Source organism: Zootoca vivipara, chromosome 2 (assembly GCF_963506605.1).
Source record: "Zootoca vivipara chromosome 2, rZooViv1.1, whole genome shotgun sequence".
Classification (NCBI taxonomy): Eukaryota; Metazoa; Chordata; class Lepidosauria; order Squamata; family Lacertidae; genus Zootoca; species Zootoca vivipara.
The window spans coordinates 83,037,411-83,054,070 of NC_083277.1; the positions used below are offsets into that span (position 1 = coordinate 83,037,411).

General features: G+C 44.2%; 1 protein-coding gene across 3 annotated transcripts in view; it reads right to left on the minus strand.

Annotated features, from left to right (window-relative positions):
* PRKACA (protein kinase cAMP-activated catalytic subunit alpha) overlaps positions 1-16,660 on the minus strand; it is a 58,031-nt gene that overhangs the window by 5,558 nt on the left and 35,813 nt on the right. For all 3 annotated transcript variants that reach the window (XM_035104841.2, XM_035104839.2, XM_035104840.2), the window contains exons 2-8: positions 8,575-8,636; positions 6,576-6,704; positions 6,379-6,477; positions 4,136-4,218; positions 2,867-2,993; positions 2,242-2,337; positions 1,961-2,083 (exon numbers count right to left, since the gene is read on the minus strand). In XM_035104841.2, coding sequence (XP_034960732.1) covers positions 1,961-2,083; positions 2,242-2,337; positions 2,867-2,993; positions 4,136-4,218; positions 6,379-6,477; positions 6,576-6,704; positions 8,575-8,636 — 719 coding nt within the window. The remainder of the gene's footprint in view (positions 1-1,960; positions 2,084-2,241; positions 2,338-2,866; positions 2,994-4,135; positions 4,219-6,378; positions 6,478-6,575; positions 6,705-8,574; positions 8,637-16,660) is intronic.

Genomic DNA, 16,660 nt, shown 5'->3' on the forward strand with positions numbered 1-16,660 from the left:
GAGAAGGGGACGACAGAGGACAAGATGGTTGGACAGTGTTCTCGAAGCTACGAACATGAGTTTGACCAAACTGCGGGAGGCAGTGCAAGACAGGAGTGCCTGGCGTGCTATGGTCCATGGGGTCACGAAGAGTCGGACACGACTAAACGACTAAACAACAACAACAATACCACCCTTTATCCAAAGATCTCAGCGCAGTTCACGTATATGTACTTACTGCAACCTACATTTTGTTCTACCACAGAAAGATATTAAATAGATAAAAAGGTAGAATGTTATCAGGCAGAGATTCGTGGGGATGTGGCGCTAGGTTATGCACATTTTTACACCAGTTTTTAAAGGGGCTTAAGGCATTAGGTAATGTGATTCTATGAAGCAATGAGGATACCCAAGCAGTGCTCTTAGGTTTCCTTGGCAGAATGGTGGAAACAGATTAATCAGTTTGAAAAAATCTGGCTCAAATCTGTAGTGTAGACATGCCCTATATTTAAGTACATTTAGTGTACTAGTTTAAATCTAAGACTGGAATTTTATACAAGCATCACCAAGATCAAATATAAGTACCACAGAGTCTGGCTTAGCCTCTTCTCTTAGTGTTGTGAAAGGAGCTACTTCTACCCAGATTCCGTTTCTCTTTTAAGCAGAGCACCTAATCTTGATTAATGGTTACTTGCTATTCATTCTGCTGAGATCTGTGCTAGACTGTCATCATGACCAACCGTGTTTAACCCTCAGCCATTATTACTTGGATGACTTATCTAAGTAAAAGCCCACCTCACAGAGGTGCACAAGTATTATAAATTTCTTTTGCAGAGAACCAAACCTGATCGAGCACCTAACATTTTGACTATGTTTTTATATGCAACCTTAGCTGAGCTGTCCTGATGCAAGAACCTATCACAAACAAAGTTCTGGTAGCTTTTATATTAATTCAACTATTAATATTAATTCAACTACAGTGGGACCTCGACTTGTGAATTTAATCCATTCCGAATGCACACTTGTAGGTCGAAAACTTTGTAAGTCGAGTTTCCCATAGGAAACGTGGTTTCCCATAGGAATGCATTGGAAACGGAAAAATTCGTAAGTCGAGGAAACCGCATCTAAAAACTCGTAAGTCGAGGAAACTGCAGAAAAATCGTAAGCATGCGGCCACTTTTTCCGCTCGTAACTTGAAAACGTTGGATGTCGAATAGCTCGTAAATCGAGGTCCTACTGTAGTTAATAGTAATGCCTTATGCCCAACTGTGATACTAAGTGCTAATAATAATGATAATAGTAATAATAATAATAATAATAATAATAATAATAATAATAATAATAGTATCACAGCAATCTTAACAAGGACAAATCCTTTGCTGAAGGACATTGCGGAGATCCATAACACACCTGAACAAATTTCAAATCTAAAGTAAACTGCGGTCAGTGCCACAGAATAACTGTTATCCACAATGCATGTTTCTTCGTCAACAATTAGTTGACTCAATAGAAGATCTTAGGTGTTGCTGAGAAAAGCCTTAAGTTTATTTAAAGTATACGAAATTTGAGACTCAATATTCAAATGAAGCCAACAGATCTGCCCTTTTCCTCAAAATAAGGTCAGACTGTGAATATAACTGCAGCCATCTAGATTTCCAGACATTTGTTCCTGTGGTGAAAGCTGCAAGCAGCACCAAAAAATAGCTGGAAAATTTGCCAAGAAAATACAGAGGGGGTTTCCGTTCACAGTCTGCTGAATTCCACCTACTCCAACATTTATTTGGCAGGTAAACACCAGCAGGTCCACGCTTCACTGAACATTATAAATGTATGCACTGTATAGTGTGAGATATTTGGAAATTTCTAACATGCCTTCTAGGGAAGTACTGCATTTTCTCCATGGACAAGATGGTCTACATCTTGTAATATATATCTGTAATATCCTGTACCCAGCATGCAAGCCTCTACGCTGAAATATTACCTTCCCAGAGACAATCTTCTCATATATCTGAATGGGCTGGTCTGCAAAAAATGGGGGGTAGCCGGCTGCCATTTCGTAGATGAGGACACCCAGGGCCCACCAGTCCACAGCTTTGTTATAACCCTGAAACAGGAAAGAAGGCTCAGATCACAGACACCAAGGATGACCGGCACTTAATTGCAGTGTACAAGAAGAGGGTCTGCAATATATTGAGATGGACACAGTCTTCTTTCTGGGCTGAACAAGGCCCAAAACACTGTTCCTGGGTACAGGTGTCTCACCTTGCTCAGAATGATTTCAGGAGCCAGGTATTCTGGAGTCCCACAAAGGGTCCATGTTCGGCCTTTCACTCGTTTGGCAAAGCCAAAATCTGTCACCTGGAGGTAAGAGAAAATTAACAAAGCTGAGTTCTCCACACCAGCAGGGTCAGCAGCACAAAGGAAGTGATGGAGGCTTGCACAAATCCCAGCACATGGAGAGGTGATGTTTCGGGTGGAATCTATGAGAGAGAAGATTTTGTTTCCAAAGGGAAGTATCTCTTTCTAAACAGCGACTGCTCGTAATGAATGTTTTCAAACATGCTCCTCACTTGCCACCCAAATAGGAAAAGTGCATCTGGTGGTTTGGAGCACATTTGGTTAAGGAGGCACCACTTGGGGGGGGGGGGATGGACTTCCTGATAATCAAAGCACAAATGATAGAAAGAGTTGCGCCTTTAGATTTTATGTCAACTCCAGAATTTCCTAATAAGTTACTTATGCTTGTCAAAATTTACTCCTTTCTTAAAAAGCTAATTGTTTCAGATATTTGGGGAACGAAACAGTATTCCTAGACATACTGACAAGGATAGGAATGCTCAAAATGCTGTGCGGCTGAATCTCACAGAACGGACGGGAGCAGCATTACCTCAATGTAGCCCTGCTGGTCAATGAGGAGGTTCTCAGGCTTCAAGTCTCGATAGATGAGATCTAGTGAGTGCAGGTACTCAAAAGTCAGCACTATCTGAGCGGCATAAAACCGGGCATGAGGTTCACTGCAACAAAAGGGGGGAAGAGCTTTTTCACGAGCCATCTCCAATGTATGCCAGCTGAGTCTTCACCTTCACTGATCCCCATAAACCGGGGATGGAGGACCTGTGGCCCTACAGGCACTGTTGGGTTGGGCTCCAACTCCTATCAGTCCCAGCCAGCTCAGTCAGGGACGATGGGAGCTGTACTCTCAGCAAAAGGGCTCAGATTTCCACCCCTGCCACAAACCAATACCGTAAGACCAGATCTCTCCCCTGTTCCCCATTCAACAGGACCTTGAGTCTTCAGCTGGAAGTTATCTCACACATTTCACTCATGCTCTCCCTGCCCCACCTCTGGCACAATGCATGCAGAATCTCTTCCTCTATTCTGACCATCTTCTTATGTAGGTGTAATCATTACAACAATCCTGCAAGGTAGGTTGTTACTAATTACTCTTCGTGTTGCAGGTGGTGGCACTGAGGCTGTGAGACAGAACTCTGCGTAATGCCATGTGGCTGAGTTCTTGGCAGAGGCACCATTCAAACTGGGGGCTTCCTGGTCCGTCACTCAGTCTCAGTGCTATGCCAGTTCTAGACTATTCTACAAGATGGCAGTTTATCTGAAGCGCACATAACTACACAGTTAAATGAGAGCATGTTAACAAGCATCCCGCTTTCCATACAGTAAATGGACACAAAGCACGATAGAAGCATGTTCTATGGTGGTAGCTTCTATACTGAAGTCTCCGCTAACAATCCTCTGATGAAAAGCACTCCACTCATACGGGCCTGTCAAGCCAGGCCACCCTTGCCCCTTAGTGTTAATGAGAATCATCAGGAACTCAGTGTCATTGTCACTACACTCTGATAGGAATGATCTGCTCCTTGCAAGTCACCAGCTTCACATCCAGGAGGATGGGAATTAATGTCAAAGCAAATGCAGCTTCTGTCCTATCATTAGACTTTTTCTAAACTGCATATTCTCTACCCCAGAAGTTAGGGCTTGCTGGAAGGGGAAGATATCCTCCACTCAACTTTAAAGTTCAGAACAAGAGAAACCTGGTTCTTTCCTCCTGTTCTAACCCAGGAAGCCCAACTCTCAGCTCTTCTGTTCCTACAATTGAGAGCATCATCCCAATCTTACAATGACAGTGGAGCACACTCACCTGAACCTGCCAATCCGTCGTAGGTGGGAGAACATCTCACCACCTGGGACGTATTCCATCACCATGTACAGATTTGAGTTATCCTGTAATCAAGGGCAGAAACAACTCAGGGTCCTGGCCAACACTGCTTTGCACCCACCCCAACCTTGTATGTTCAGGGCCACAGTTCCCCAATTTATTTACTTCTATATTGCATTTCTGCAGTGACACTTGCACCAGTGTACTCACCATAGCTGCCAAGTTTTCCCTTTTCTCACGAGGAAGCCTATTCAGCATAAGGGAATTTCCCTTAAAAAAAGGGATAACTTGGCAGCTATGGTACTCACACATCCATAGAGCACTCTAGAACAGAAACTGGGTTTGCTGTTGGGCTGGAGAAAGGACTACTGTATATACACCACAGAATTCAAGTTCCTGCCAATTTCCTTTTTTAAAAAAATGAAGTATCTTGCAGATAAAAAAACCAAAATATTGATACAGTGCCTGTAGACTAGGTGGTGGTGAATGAACAGGTCCCAGCATTTCAGATCAGTACTTCGTTTCTTTGGCATGGCTACACTTTCCTAACTGCCCCCAATTCCAATCTTCACGTTTGTTCCCTAGTCCATCGCTCTCTACCACTATTGCCTTGCTTCCCACTGAATAAATGCAAGTTCTTTAAAATCTGAATGTATACAAGTTCTTTGTCCTCTAGTCCCCATTCATTTGCACAACGATCATATAGTTTTGCTTGGTGCAAAACTGTTTCTATAGCAGAGTGTTTTAGTTTTAGTGCTATGTTCTGTTCAGGGTCTCTTCCTGCCATGACCTTTAAAAAAAAAAGGCAACAACTTCAAAAGTAGCACCTACTAAGGTGAACTCAAACCTCTAGTACCTGGTCATAAGACTAATAATGACTGCTAGTCATGATAACTATAGAAACTCCACTATGGGGAAGCAGGCCTCTCAACACCAGTTCATAAACAAAAGAGTGTTGCGCTCAGGTCCTGTTTGTGGCTCCCCATAGGCACCTGGTTGGCTAGTATGGACTGTTGGGCAGATCCAGCAAGGATCTTCTTGTAGACTTATAGAATTACTCTCACTGCCAAGGGAATGGATTATACACACAGTCTAATGGCAACTAACTTGGAAGCAAGTCCCACTAACATCAATGGGACTTACTGCAGAGAAAATAGTATTTAGAATTAAGATTTTTTTTTAATCCCCAAAGTCTACAACTGAAACAATCTCTGCAAGGTAGCATGAATGTATTTGTTCAGGCTTTATTCTGATTGAGAGGTAAGCTTTTGACACGGCATTGTCAAGGATTGCTATAGCAGAGGGAAAATGGGAAGGAACCTATGAGACAGCAGCAGAGGCCTCCTCTTCTGGTTGAGCTTTCAAACAGACACTCTGTCCATGGTTTTAGGTTACAGCCACAAAGGGTATATAAACATGCCTATTTCCTTCAAAGCAATTTTTTAAAAAAATGGTTCTGCCCTTTGTGGGTATAGGTAGGACTCAATGGCTTTTTATATCCTTTCCATGTAGCTGAGGTGAACGGAAGCCTGCAAAACCTTGATTTAGAGCTGCATTAATAGACAAGGCACAGTTGCCTTGTCACATAGTCCAGACTTACATGTTCCCTATAGCACTTTCACACTGACTTAAAAGTAAATCCTACTGAATTCAATGGGGCTTACTCCTAGGTAAGTGGTGTTAGGATTGCAGCCTTACTTACTGTATTCATATAAGGCAACCCAGTAAGATTGTTCTCTGGGTGACTCAAACACAAAATTATAAAATACTGTTGGCTTTCTTAAACATTCTGTATGCTTATACTGTACTGTAGTGCCCACTTGTTTACTTGCCCAAAGCTGCACAAACGCCAGAAAGAGGTAGGACAAAACAAAATATTGAAGGCCTATCATAAGGAAGAGTTTTGAGGGCCTATCATAACAATGTGTGCTCTAGCCCAGGAGATCCACCCACCCAGGCTGCTCCCAAACGGGAAGCATACTGCACCTCTACTGTACCAGCACAGAAAGTATCCAGCCAGTTGGGCTTGCCTGCAATGGTGGATGCTCAGCTAGCCACAAGCCCATACAGAGGCGGAAAGAAGTGGTTAGCTTCCCTTAAGTATCTGGTTGGCCACTGTGTGCCTTTGATCTGATCCAGCAGAGCAGGTGTCCAGAGGACCAGAAAGCCAGAGAATGAATATTTAGGCACGGGGTGGGGAGAGAGAGTGCACAGACACCGTTTACCTTAAAAGAATACTCTAGCCTGACAAGGAATGGGAAGTTCACAGCCTGGAGAATGCGCTTTTCATTGAGGGTGTGCTCGATCTGCTTCAGCTTAACAACCTGCAAGACAGAAAGGAAGTCAACCAGAGTCAGTTGGGCCTCCCTCTTGCCAACCTCAGGCACAAACTCTCAGAACTCAATGACAGGCTCAAACTCACTTTCTGCTTGTCAAGGATCTTCATGGCAAAGTAATTCCCGGTATCCTTGTGCTTCACGAGCATCACTCGCCCAAAAGAGCCTGTACCCAGGGTCTTGAGCCGGTCGAAGTGTTCCAGGCTGGACGTATTCTGAAAAAGGATTTTGAAAATATTAATAATAATATAATATAAAAAGCAGAGGAAGACAATCTGTCAAGGATACCAGGCTCTAGCCATCAGATTTTGAGGACCCTTAAGTGGCCATGAGGGTTCAAAATGCCAGCTTACTAGTTTCATTTTAAAGATAGCCCTTCAGGCAGTACCATGTCTTCCCATGCCATATTAAAGCAGCAACTGTTATTGAAGAGGGGCATCCCTGTGGTGTGTCAACTCTTCTCCCTGAAATTTGCAGCGAGACACAGATAGCTTTTTACCACAAGAGGGCGCAAAAGACGAGTTTTTAGAGAGAAAGACATACAATCCTCCTGCATACTGAACAGCAAGAAAATCAAACTCAATCCACAAAAAGGACTGTACAGACACCCAACACTCGCTACACTATCTGTCATAACCTAGAAACTAGCAGCAACAGGTTAAGCCTGAGAGCCTGACAAAAAAACAGTAATATCCCCAAATATCACACTTATTGCAAAATACAACCAGATGTAATGACACCTTTATGGAGGGGGCAGCAAATGGAACAAGCCAAAACAGCGAGAGCATCCAAATTTCCGGGCCAATTTACACAGTCATTTTATTGCCATGAAGCAGTTATTTTGGCAGTCACCTTCTGGGAGTTATTTGCTGAAAAGCTAAAGCATCGGACCTGTTAGTTGAGCAGTGAGGTATTCATCAGATATTGCTCGGAAGAAAATACCTTATTCAACAAGAGGGAGATTGCATTCCCCTATCTGTAATATGGTCTGCTAACACCAAGGAGTATATGTGATAGGTGAAGGGCTTCCGAGGCTTGCTTAGTAATTTGGAAAGATCTTGACTATTTGTTCCTTGTCATGCAAGCAACCCGGGCACTGGCAAACCTTATTGTCAGACACATCTTCAAAGGTGTCTTAGAACTGCAAAAGGTAAACTAATCCAAAGCTGATTCTCTTCCTGTGTTTCCATCTTGGACACCTCACTCTCCTCCTGTATTGTACCCCTGCAAAAATTATTCCTAGAAAAGGGGCAATTCCAGAATAACCTGGGGACTGAAACACCAGTCTCAGAGCCCATTTCTTCAGCAGAATAATTTAGGATGTCCACCAGCAGCATCAAGACTTTTGCCTTTGGTGTAACCAGCGATAACAAAGGTTTGGCAAGATCCTTCCAAAGCCTTGTTTTAAAAAGTTACAACTGGTAACAAGTGAATGCATACCCAAATGGGCTTCCACATAGCCAGCACAGGAGAGCCAGAAACACTCTGGTCAGACCTGGACCCAGGACACCAGGGTTCATATCCCCACTCAGTCATGAAGCTCAAAGGCCCAGTTGCAGTTTCTCAGCCTAACCTACCTCACAGGACTGCTGTGAGGATAAAATGGGGGAGAACTATGTACACCAGCTTGAGGAAAGGTGGGATACAGATGTAATGGATTTAATATTAAGGCAGTTGTTTCAATGCATGCAGCAGCAGCACACCATAGCATTCAGTTAGGCAGTGCATCCCTTACTTAAATGCAACACCAATTGTGGGAAACTGTACACACATATTCTGAGCTGAAACTATACACATGTATTGTGTGAAACTGTACACGTGTATTCTTGTCACCCTGGTCTGTTTTCTTTCCAGCACATCAAAAGGAGGCAGGGTACACGGGAACAATCTAAGCCGTGTGCACCAACACATATGCACATTCCTGTGAAGCCATAAGTTGTCTAACTCTGGCGGGTGGTTGCATGCAAACCAGGTCAGTGTCACTTTCAAATCAGGCCTAAGAGCTTAGAAGCAACAAGACCCAGGCTGCTATGGCTAGATGAGGAAGGAAGGCAAAATATCAAGACGAGAAGAGAGGTATCATACCTGCAACGGGCTCTCCCATTTCTTGAGGAACTCTTCTTTGGCTTTGGCAAGAAACTCCTTCACTGTAAGTAAGCAGAGGCAGAGAAAGAGCATTGACAAGAGAGCATGTTGCCTGAAGGTCTGAGCTGCTGAACACTCTTTAGGAGTCAAAGAGGCTATGTTGGGAAACAGGAGTCCCCTTCAAGTCTGCCAGCTCTCATTTCTTTGACGAGCCTATTTGTTGAATCACCAGGAAAGGGGAAGACAACACCTTTCAACAAGTCAGATTCCTAAGGAGCAAACATTCCCTGGAGGGCAGAAACACAGCCTCCTCTTTTAGGCTCAAGCCATGAGACTCTAGATGAGAAATAGCCAACTGCTAGCCTGTGGAAATATTTGAGAAGTCTGTGTTACCACTGGAGCCCTAAATCCAGATTGGAGAATACAGTAGCAACCGGTCACCTCTGCTAAAGATCATGGCTGCTCAGCTTTAGGTCTGTCACCATGATGCTTATTTGGGGGGCCAACCTGTGCCCAATCCTTGCAAGTCACAAACAGCTTTGGGCCACATTTGGACATCCAGCCTTTTAAAGCAAGAGCAGGGAATAAGTAAACTCATGAAAAAGGAAGGCCGGCCCCACTCTCTCCACATCTCATTCACAAGGCTTTTGAGGAGTCATACAGATGTGAAATTCAATGCCGCACCATGACAAATGCTCTGCCTATGCAAGGATTTCCACTTGCCAGATGAAACCATCTCCCTCCCTCCATGTTGTTCAAGCCGATTTGAGGGCCTTGTGCAGAGCTTCCACTGATGGGGTTCATTAGGTGAATCCTGCCCCCTGAGGGTAAGCATCTAAAATACCGTAGGGCCAAAGTCTAGAGATAAGCGTATGTCCCATCTGTTTGCATGCACACATTTTCTCCTCAGTTTCCAACTCAGAAGGTGCTCTGCAAGTTTCAAAAATACACACACACAACTAGAGACTTTCAAGACTGGCAGTTGCATGTACTGGCAGCTTCTCCCCTTCAAAAAGGTTCCCATGCCACAACCCCCAAACTTATTTTTGGGAGTTTAAAAGAGCAATTTAGGAGTTGTGGGGAACCTTCCAAGAATGAAATTCTGAGAAGAATCTGAGGAAGCACGGGCCCTTCTGGATTTCAGCCAATAATGTCAATCATGAGAGGTGAAGTGGAATCATTCAAGACTCAGAGACTCTAAAGTTCCTAGCCACAGGTGAGCCATTCATGGTAAAAGCACCTGCCATGTGCTGAGACAGTGACTGAAACATGGGGGAGAGGGGACCGGTGACCCTCCAGATGCTGTTGGACTGCAACTCCCATCTTCCCCGACCACTAGCTGGAGCTGGAATAGACATTTAGAGAGCCACACATCCACCAGCACTGAACTACCGTAAGGGCTCCCAATATCATTCTGACTGCAAACCAACTGATGACCTGTACGCAGACACCAGCAGCCATGACATGGCCACTGCATACCTTGTGTTCTATAATGTACAAAAGATCAGATCCAACCTGGAAGGTAGTCTTGTGTCTGTCTAAGAGAAACTACCTGGTGCTCCAACACACACCATGTATCCAAAGCAGGAAGACTACCACGTCGTAGATAGTTGTACACTCTCTAAATTGCATAATCAGGTTTTTTGAAGCTACAGGTATGTAACAGCACCAAACATGACGACAAAAAGGGTTATTGGGAACAGAAAATTCACAGAACCAAGGAAATGCTCCATGTCCAAACAGGTTTCAGGCTGAAAAACCCATCTACTGCCGACAGAAACATGTCAAATATAGCTGCAGATGAGAACACCCAACTAGGCGTAACTGCCTCAGATTAGACAGTTTCTAGCAGTCATGGCCACAAAGGAAAGATAAAGCTTAGAAAGGTGGATTCAATGTCTGGTAAAGGATCTAGAGGTAAACAGGTAAATGAGAGAGAGAGAATGACCCTGAACCCACCCTAATCATTCACCTGTATCCCATGAACCCCATCATTTTCTCTCTACTCCAGCTGCACAATAGAAATAATACCCCATGCTGTTACCACTTGTGTGGGTTCTGAAGACAATTAGAGTCACAATCTAATCAGTTAATTAAATAAATTTGGCTGATTAAAAGTGATCAAATAATTATATGCTAATTCTGTGTATTATGCAAGCTGAACATCGTCCAAATTCTGTTTTTTTTTTGTTTTGTCATGATATAAACCAGAGTTTTGGGGACTCTGGCAGAGGATATTTCCAGAAGTAGCCCAGGGCTGGGCTTTAGAAAGCAGAATCAGCATACTAAACTCCCTCTTCCAGCATCTCCATCTATGTAACACAGCTTTCTGCCAACATCAAAAGGTTGTGTTCACTGGCAAAGCAGTACTGATTGATTAACTAGGAAGGGGCTGGGTGCATTCTTAGACTGGTACCCCTTGCTGAGCTGGGAAGGAACCCCAAACACTTTTCACACACCCACTTTCTAAAGGGTTGCCTCACTCCTGGAATGTTTTCAAAGGAGGGCAACAATGATGATGAAGAGCCTGGAAACCTAGCCCTTTGGGGGATGGTTGAAGGAGTCAGTGAATTTTACATCCTGGAGAACAGACTATCAAGAGGCAATGCAATAACTCTCTATTACATAGATGGAGCAACTTTGTTTTCTGTTGTTCCAGAAGATGGCACCTGAATTGATGGGTTTAGATTACAGAAAAAGGATTGGATTTAGACCAAACATCAGGAAGAACTTCCTGACGGTATGACCCGTTCAACAGTAAAGCAGAATGCTTTGGAAGGGGTAGATGACTCTCTTTCATTAAGGCCTTTTCAGTGGTGGCTCCCTGTTGTTAAATACTCTCCCCAGGGAGGCATGCCTGGTGCCATCTTTATCTATATTTAGACTTTTCTCTTCACTCAGGCTTTGGGTCTTTAAATTGAAGGGCGGAATTGTGGCCTCTTTTCATGCTGACCGGGAATCTACCGGTATCAGACCTGCCTTTTAATTGTATTGCTGTGTTTTTTGTTATTGTTTTCAATGTAAGTTTCTTTGGGTCACTCTGTGAGAAAAACAACTAAATATTAGCATCAAGAACAACAGGCTGGATGGCCACTTATCAACAATACTGCAGTTGGCAGTTGCCACCTCTATGATTCTATGAAACAACAACCTTACAAACTAAGCCCTCAAGATCCCATCATCCATTGGGGTCAAGCACAGCATATACAGTCGTACCTTGGAAGCCGAACGGAATCCGTTCTGGAAGTCCATTCAACTTCCAAAACATTCAACAACCAAGGCGCGGCTTCCGATTGGCTGCAGGAGCAATCGGAACCCGCGGAACCTGCGTCAGATGTTCAGCTTCCAAAGAACATTCGCCAACCAGAACACTCACTTCCGGGTTTGCGGAAACGTTTGAGTTGCAAGGCGTTTGGGATCCAAGGTACAACTGTATCTGCATAAAGAGAAGTAGAAAAGGCCAAGCAAACACTCCTCAGCCAGGGTAAATTTGCTGAACAGTTTGCTACCATCTACAGAAATGGAGCCTGACTATAGATTCTAGGGATCCTGGCTCCCAGTTCAGAATGTGGAGTTAAGTCTGCCCCTGCATCCACTAGAAAAAGCGCATTTTCAGTCCGCCCCCCCTCCCATCATGGAGATGCAGTTTTTCCTGGCATGAGATTAGAAGATGGTAAAATGGAGGAGCCCCTGAAATAAGGTTGCTTTGCACCAGCCTCTTCTTTCCTACAAGAGAGGTACCTGACACAAAGGGAACACGGCCAGGAGCAGTCTGGGGATGCTTTCAGAGCATCCTCCCACTCCAAACCTTCACAGCAATCCTCCCACCCAATTCCTTCATGCTGCAGCACAGAGCGGCTGGATTTCCCCGAGACACGCACACAAACAGACGTGGAGCTGCAGCTCAGCCTGTCTGACCTACTTTCCCTTTGTCTCCTGCTTTATCCACATTGCTTACAGAGCGCCACCAGCTCACACCTTCCTGCACAGATCCCAGCCCCCTCCCCACCCCTCAAGGAGATTTCTTTTGCCACATAAGACAATTCCTAGGGCCATCTCAGCATTATATTTCAGCTCCATGTGCCCACCTCCAAAAAGGGGCAGCAATCACCCCTCCCCAGAACACTGACCTCTTCCATAAGCCATGAGGGACCCCCCGACAGCGACAGAGAACCATTAGCCTTAAGGCCAGGCTGAGCACTATGATCTCATCTAACCTCAGGCGGTTAGAAGCTCCCACGTCATTGCCCAAGAGCCTCCAACTAAACCATCAACCCTGTCTTGAGGTCTAGAAAAGGGAGGGAGCAATTCTGCATTCTTGATGGCTGCTCTGTTCTCCAGACAGAGGCCTGGTTCACACAGAACACTAAACCACGGTTTGTTAAAACAAGCCATGAGTTGTCTCACAGATGAGCAAGCAAACCATGGCTTGTTTTTCTCCAAAGTTTGGTTCAATTTTCAGCTGCTCTCGACTCATGCCTTTGTAGCTCATTGAGCATCTGGGGTGGGGAGCCCAAACAAACCATGGTTAAGAAAGGGTGTTTGGCTTGGTGAGAGTTGCAAACCTTAATTACAACAAATTAAGGGTCATAAACCAGCAACGAACCACAGCTTCAGATCATGGTTTGTTGGCAGTAAAGAAACCATAGTCAAGCCACTAGGCAGGCTTTGCACAAAACACTAAGTCATGGTTTCATGAACCATAGTTTAATAAGCTTTGGTTTAGTGTTAGGTTCAGAGTGCGGTTTAGGGGCTGGGAGTTTATTTTGCCTGAAAGTGAGCCCTGAACATTGGTCTGGCTCCATAATGAAGCTGATGTCCCCTAGCAGTATGGGCTTCCAAGTTATGGCACACAAAACTCAAGACACTGCATTGCAATACAAACATGTGCATTTACATGCCAAATCAGAGAAAGAAGTAATAATCCCGTATCAATATGTATATTTCAAATAAGAGAAACTGTGGTTTAAAAAAACTATTTGGATTAAAATTTAGATAGGCCACCAGGGACAGGAAAAAAATTCCTTAGGACAACCTCTCTCATTCTTGGGTTACCAGATGGAGTTGAACCACATGTCTCATCATCACTGACTGCTGTACAATTCCTTGCCCAGTGAACTTACAACATTCCTGAAGGGTATGGGTAGGCAAACTAAGGCCCGGGGGCAGGATCCGGCCCAATCGCCTTCTAAATCCAGCCCACAGATGGTCTGGGAATCAGCGTGTTTTTACATGAGTAGAATGTGTGCTTTTATTTAAAATGCATCTGGGTTATTTGTGGGGCATATGAATTTGTTCATTCCCCCCCCCCAAAAAAATATAGTCTGGCCCCCAAGGTCTGAGGGATAGTGGACCGGCCCCCTGCTGAAAAAGTTTGCTGACCCCTGCTCAAGACTATAATTGTGATGTGCTAATCTCCTGTTCTCCCAGCTTTCAAATGGCACTGTAGTGGCTAGATAACTGAATTTGAACCATGAAGCTCAATGGTTTTGAAGGGGTCTTTTTGTGGGGCGGGGCAGGGGGAAATCACACAAGCAACGTAACTTAATTCACAGGGCTGCTGGGAGGAAAAAACTGATAATCCCACATACGTTACCTTGAGTTCCTTGGAAAAACATAATACAAGTGTGAAAGTGCAAGTAATTGTTTGTTCCTTTTGTTGGATCTTGGCAACATTAATCTTGCAGGGTCAGAATTCTAGGTTCATAAAGTATAGTATTTGGTCTCTAACCAGGACCAACCACATACCCCTGGAAAATTGATAACTAGGACATGATTTCAACAATCATCCTGTCTGTCCTTCCTCTGGTAAGGAAAGATGTAGTGCATCTGCAAACCATGAACTACAGCCATTGATAGACCCATCTATGGGAGCTAAACCTATTCCAGTTGACAGTGACAGTGACAATGTTAGTGGCCTTCCAAACTGTGGGATGAATTCCATAAGTTGAAAACAGTGCTTGCTTTAATTTGCCCTGAACTTGCTGTCAAATTATTAGAAAACTTCATGCTCCAATGTTTTGGTTTCTTCCATACCATTCCTAATTTTGTGAACTAAGTACTGGTAAGTGTGCGACCTAAACTCTTCAAAGGAAGTCCCATCCACCTGAATATCTTTAGCCTCCCATTTCTTTACTTTCCTCCCCTTCTGTGATCTCTTTTTCAAAACCAGGCCACTAGAACTACATTGGCATTCCAAGCACAGCCATACCAGAGACTCATCCTGGCGTACTTGCCGTTTCATTTTCAGTCCCTTTTCATAGTAATTCCCAGTATCAGATTTGCTTTTCCTCCACTGCGCCAGCACATTGAGATGACGTCACTGCGCTTTCTACCATGACCCCAAGTCCTCGCTGGCAGTAGTGACAGCTCATTTAGATCCCATCAGTGTCTGTGCAGGAGTTTGTGTGTCCCAATGTGGAACACGAGGCACTCGCTCACTCTGAAGCTCACCTGCCATTCTGCAGTGCTTCTAATCATCCAGCTTGAAGAGTGCCTTTGAAGAAACGCTCATGCAATTTTGTAGATTTCTTTTTTTAAGAAACAAAAAGTTATTGGGAGTCTCAGCACTCCCCTACAGTACAGCAAGCGTGGGCATGTTCAGCTAGCCCTATTTTTAACCCATCAAGAGCTACCCACATTTTCTTCATCTGCCACACTAATGGCCCCTACCATTTCGTGAAATTTCATCTAGCGGCTTATTTGATAGATTTGCTTTAAACCATTATTTGAACTCTGTGCAACGGATGCCTTCTGTGCTGGAACGCACATCTAATAAATGTTTTCTAATTACTAGAAGCTGCCTTGTGCCAAAATCAGCCCATTGGCCCATCTTGCTCAGCACTGCCTGCAGCACTTGACTGCCAGCAACTCCACAGGGTGGCAGGTGAGACACCTTTTCAACCTTGCTAGCGGTACAAGCAATTGAATTTGGGACCTTCAATGCACACAGATGTACCCTGTTTCTCCTAAAATAAGACATACCCATAAAATAAGCCATAGCAGGATTTCTAAGCATTTGCGCAATATAAGCCATACCCCGAAAATAAGACATAGTGATAGGCGCACTTCTGGAGGGCCCCAAGGAAGAGGCGAGGCTGGACGCGTAATTAAAAAATAAGACATCCCCTGAAAATAAGCCACTGTGTGTGGGGGGGGGGTTAAGGAAAAATAAATATAAGACGGTGTCTTATTTTCACAGAAACACGGTATATGTTCTGCCACTGAGCTATGGCCCTTTCCAAAGACAGCTGTTCCCTCCCCCTCTATTACAGACCCAACACGAAGAGCTGTATTCTGTGGCCATGGTACCCACAGCCTGAGTTGAGAAGGCTGGGGAAGAGCAGATTCAGCTTTCCTTTCTGAAGCACTTTCACTGACCAGAATGCTTTGAAGCAGGTTTGCAAAAGGAAGGAGCATTCTGTAAAGTTTTGTGGCCCTCCAGATGTCACTAGGCTCCAATTCCCATAAGCCTCAGCCAGAATGGCCAGGAACTGTCAAGAATGATAGGAACTGTCAAGAATGATGGGAGCTATAGGTCAGCATTTTACAATCTTTTTGCTAGATCTGAAAAACAAAGGAATGGGCTTCACCTTTTCTCAATTTTAATGTATCTGGCATGCCTTTGGATTTAATTCAGCTGCTTGGGCATACAGAGAAAATTATTCTAAATGTTCAGGGTTCCACATAGCCTGAAACAGGAGGCCAGCAGTACTATTCAAGATTCACATATTTTTGCTTTCCCACATGTTATAAACATTCCCCGAGTCTGCTATAAAATGCTAACTTGCCCAGGGTTCAGGGCTGGTTGCCAGTCTTGAATCCAAGCGTTTTATTGAGATATATGTATGCATGTGTGTATATATTGCTTCTGGGAGGGCAGCACTCACCAATATGGAGTGCAAGCACCTTTTGCTGCCAAGGCAGCCATTTGGTGCTGGTACCCACAGCACTTTTATCAAGACATGAGTACGAGCACCTTATTTTTTTTAATTACCAAAAAAGAGGAATATATAGGGTGAAAATATTTTAGCCTCATGGCATGCATCCCCCAACCTCCGCCTCTGTTTGCCACTTTTAACTGACA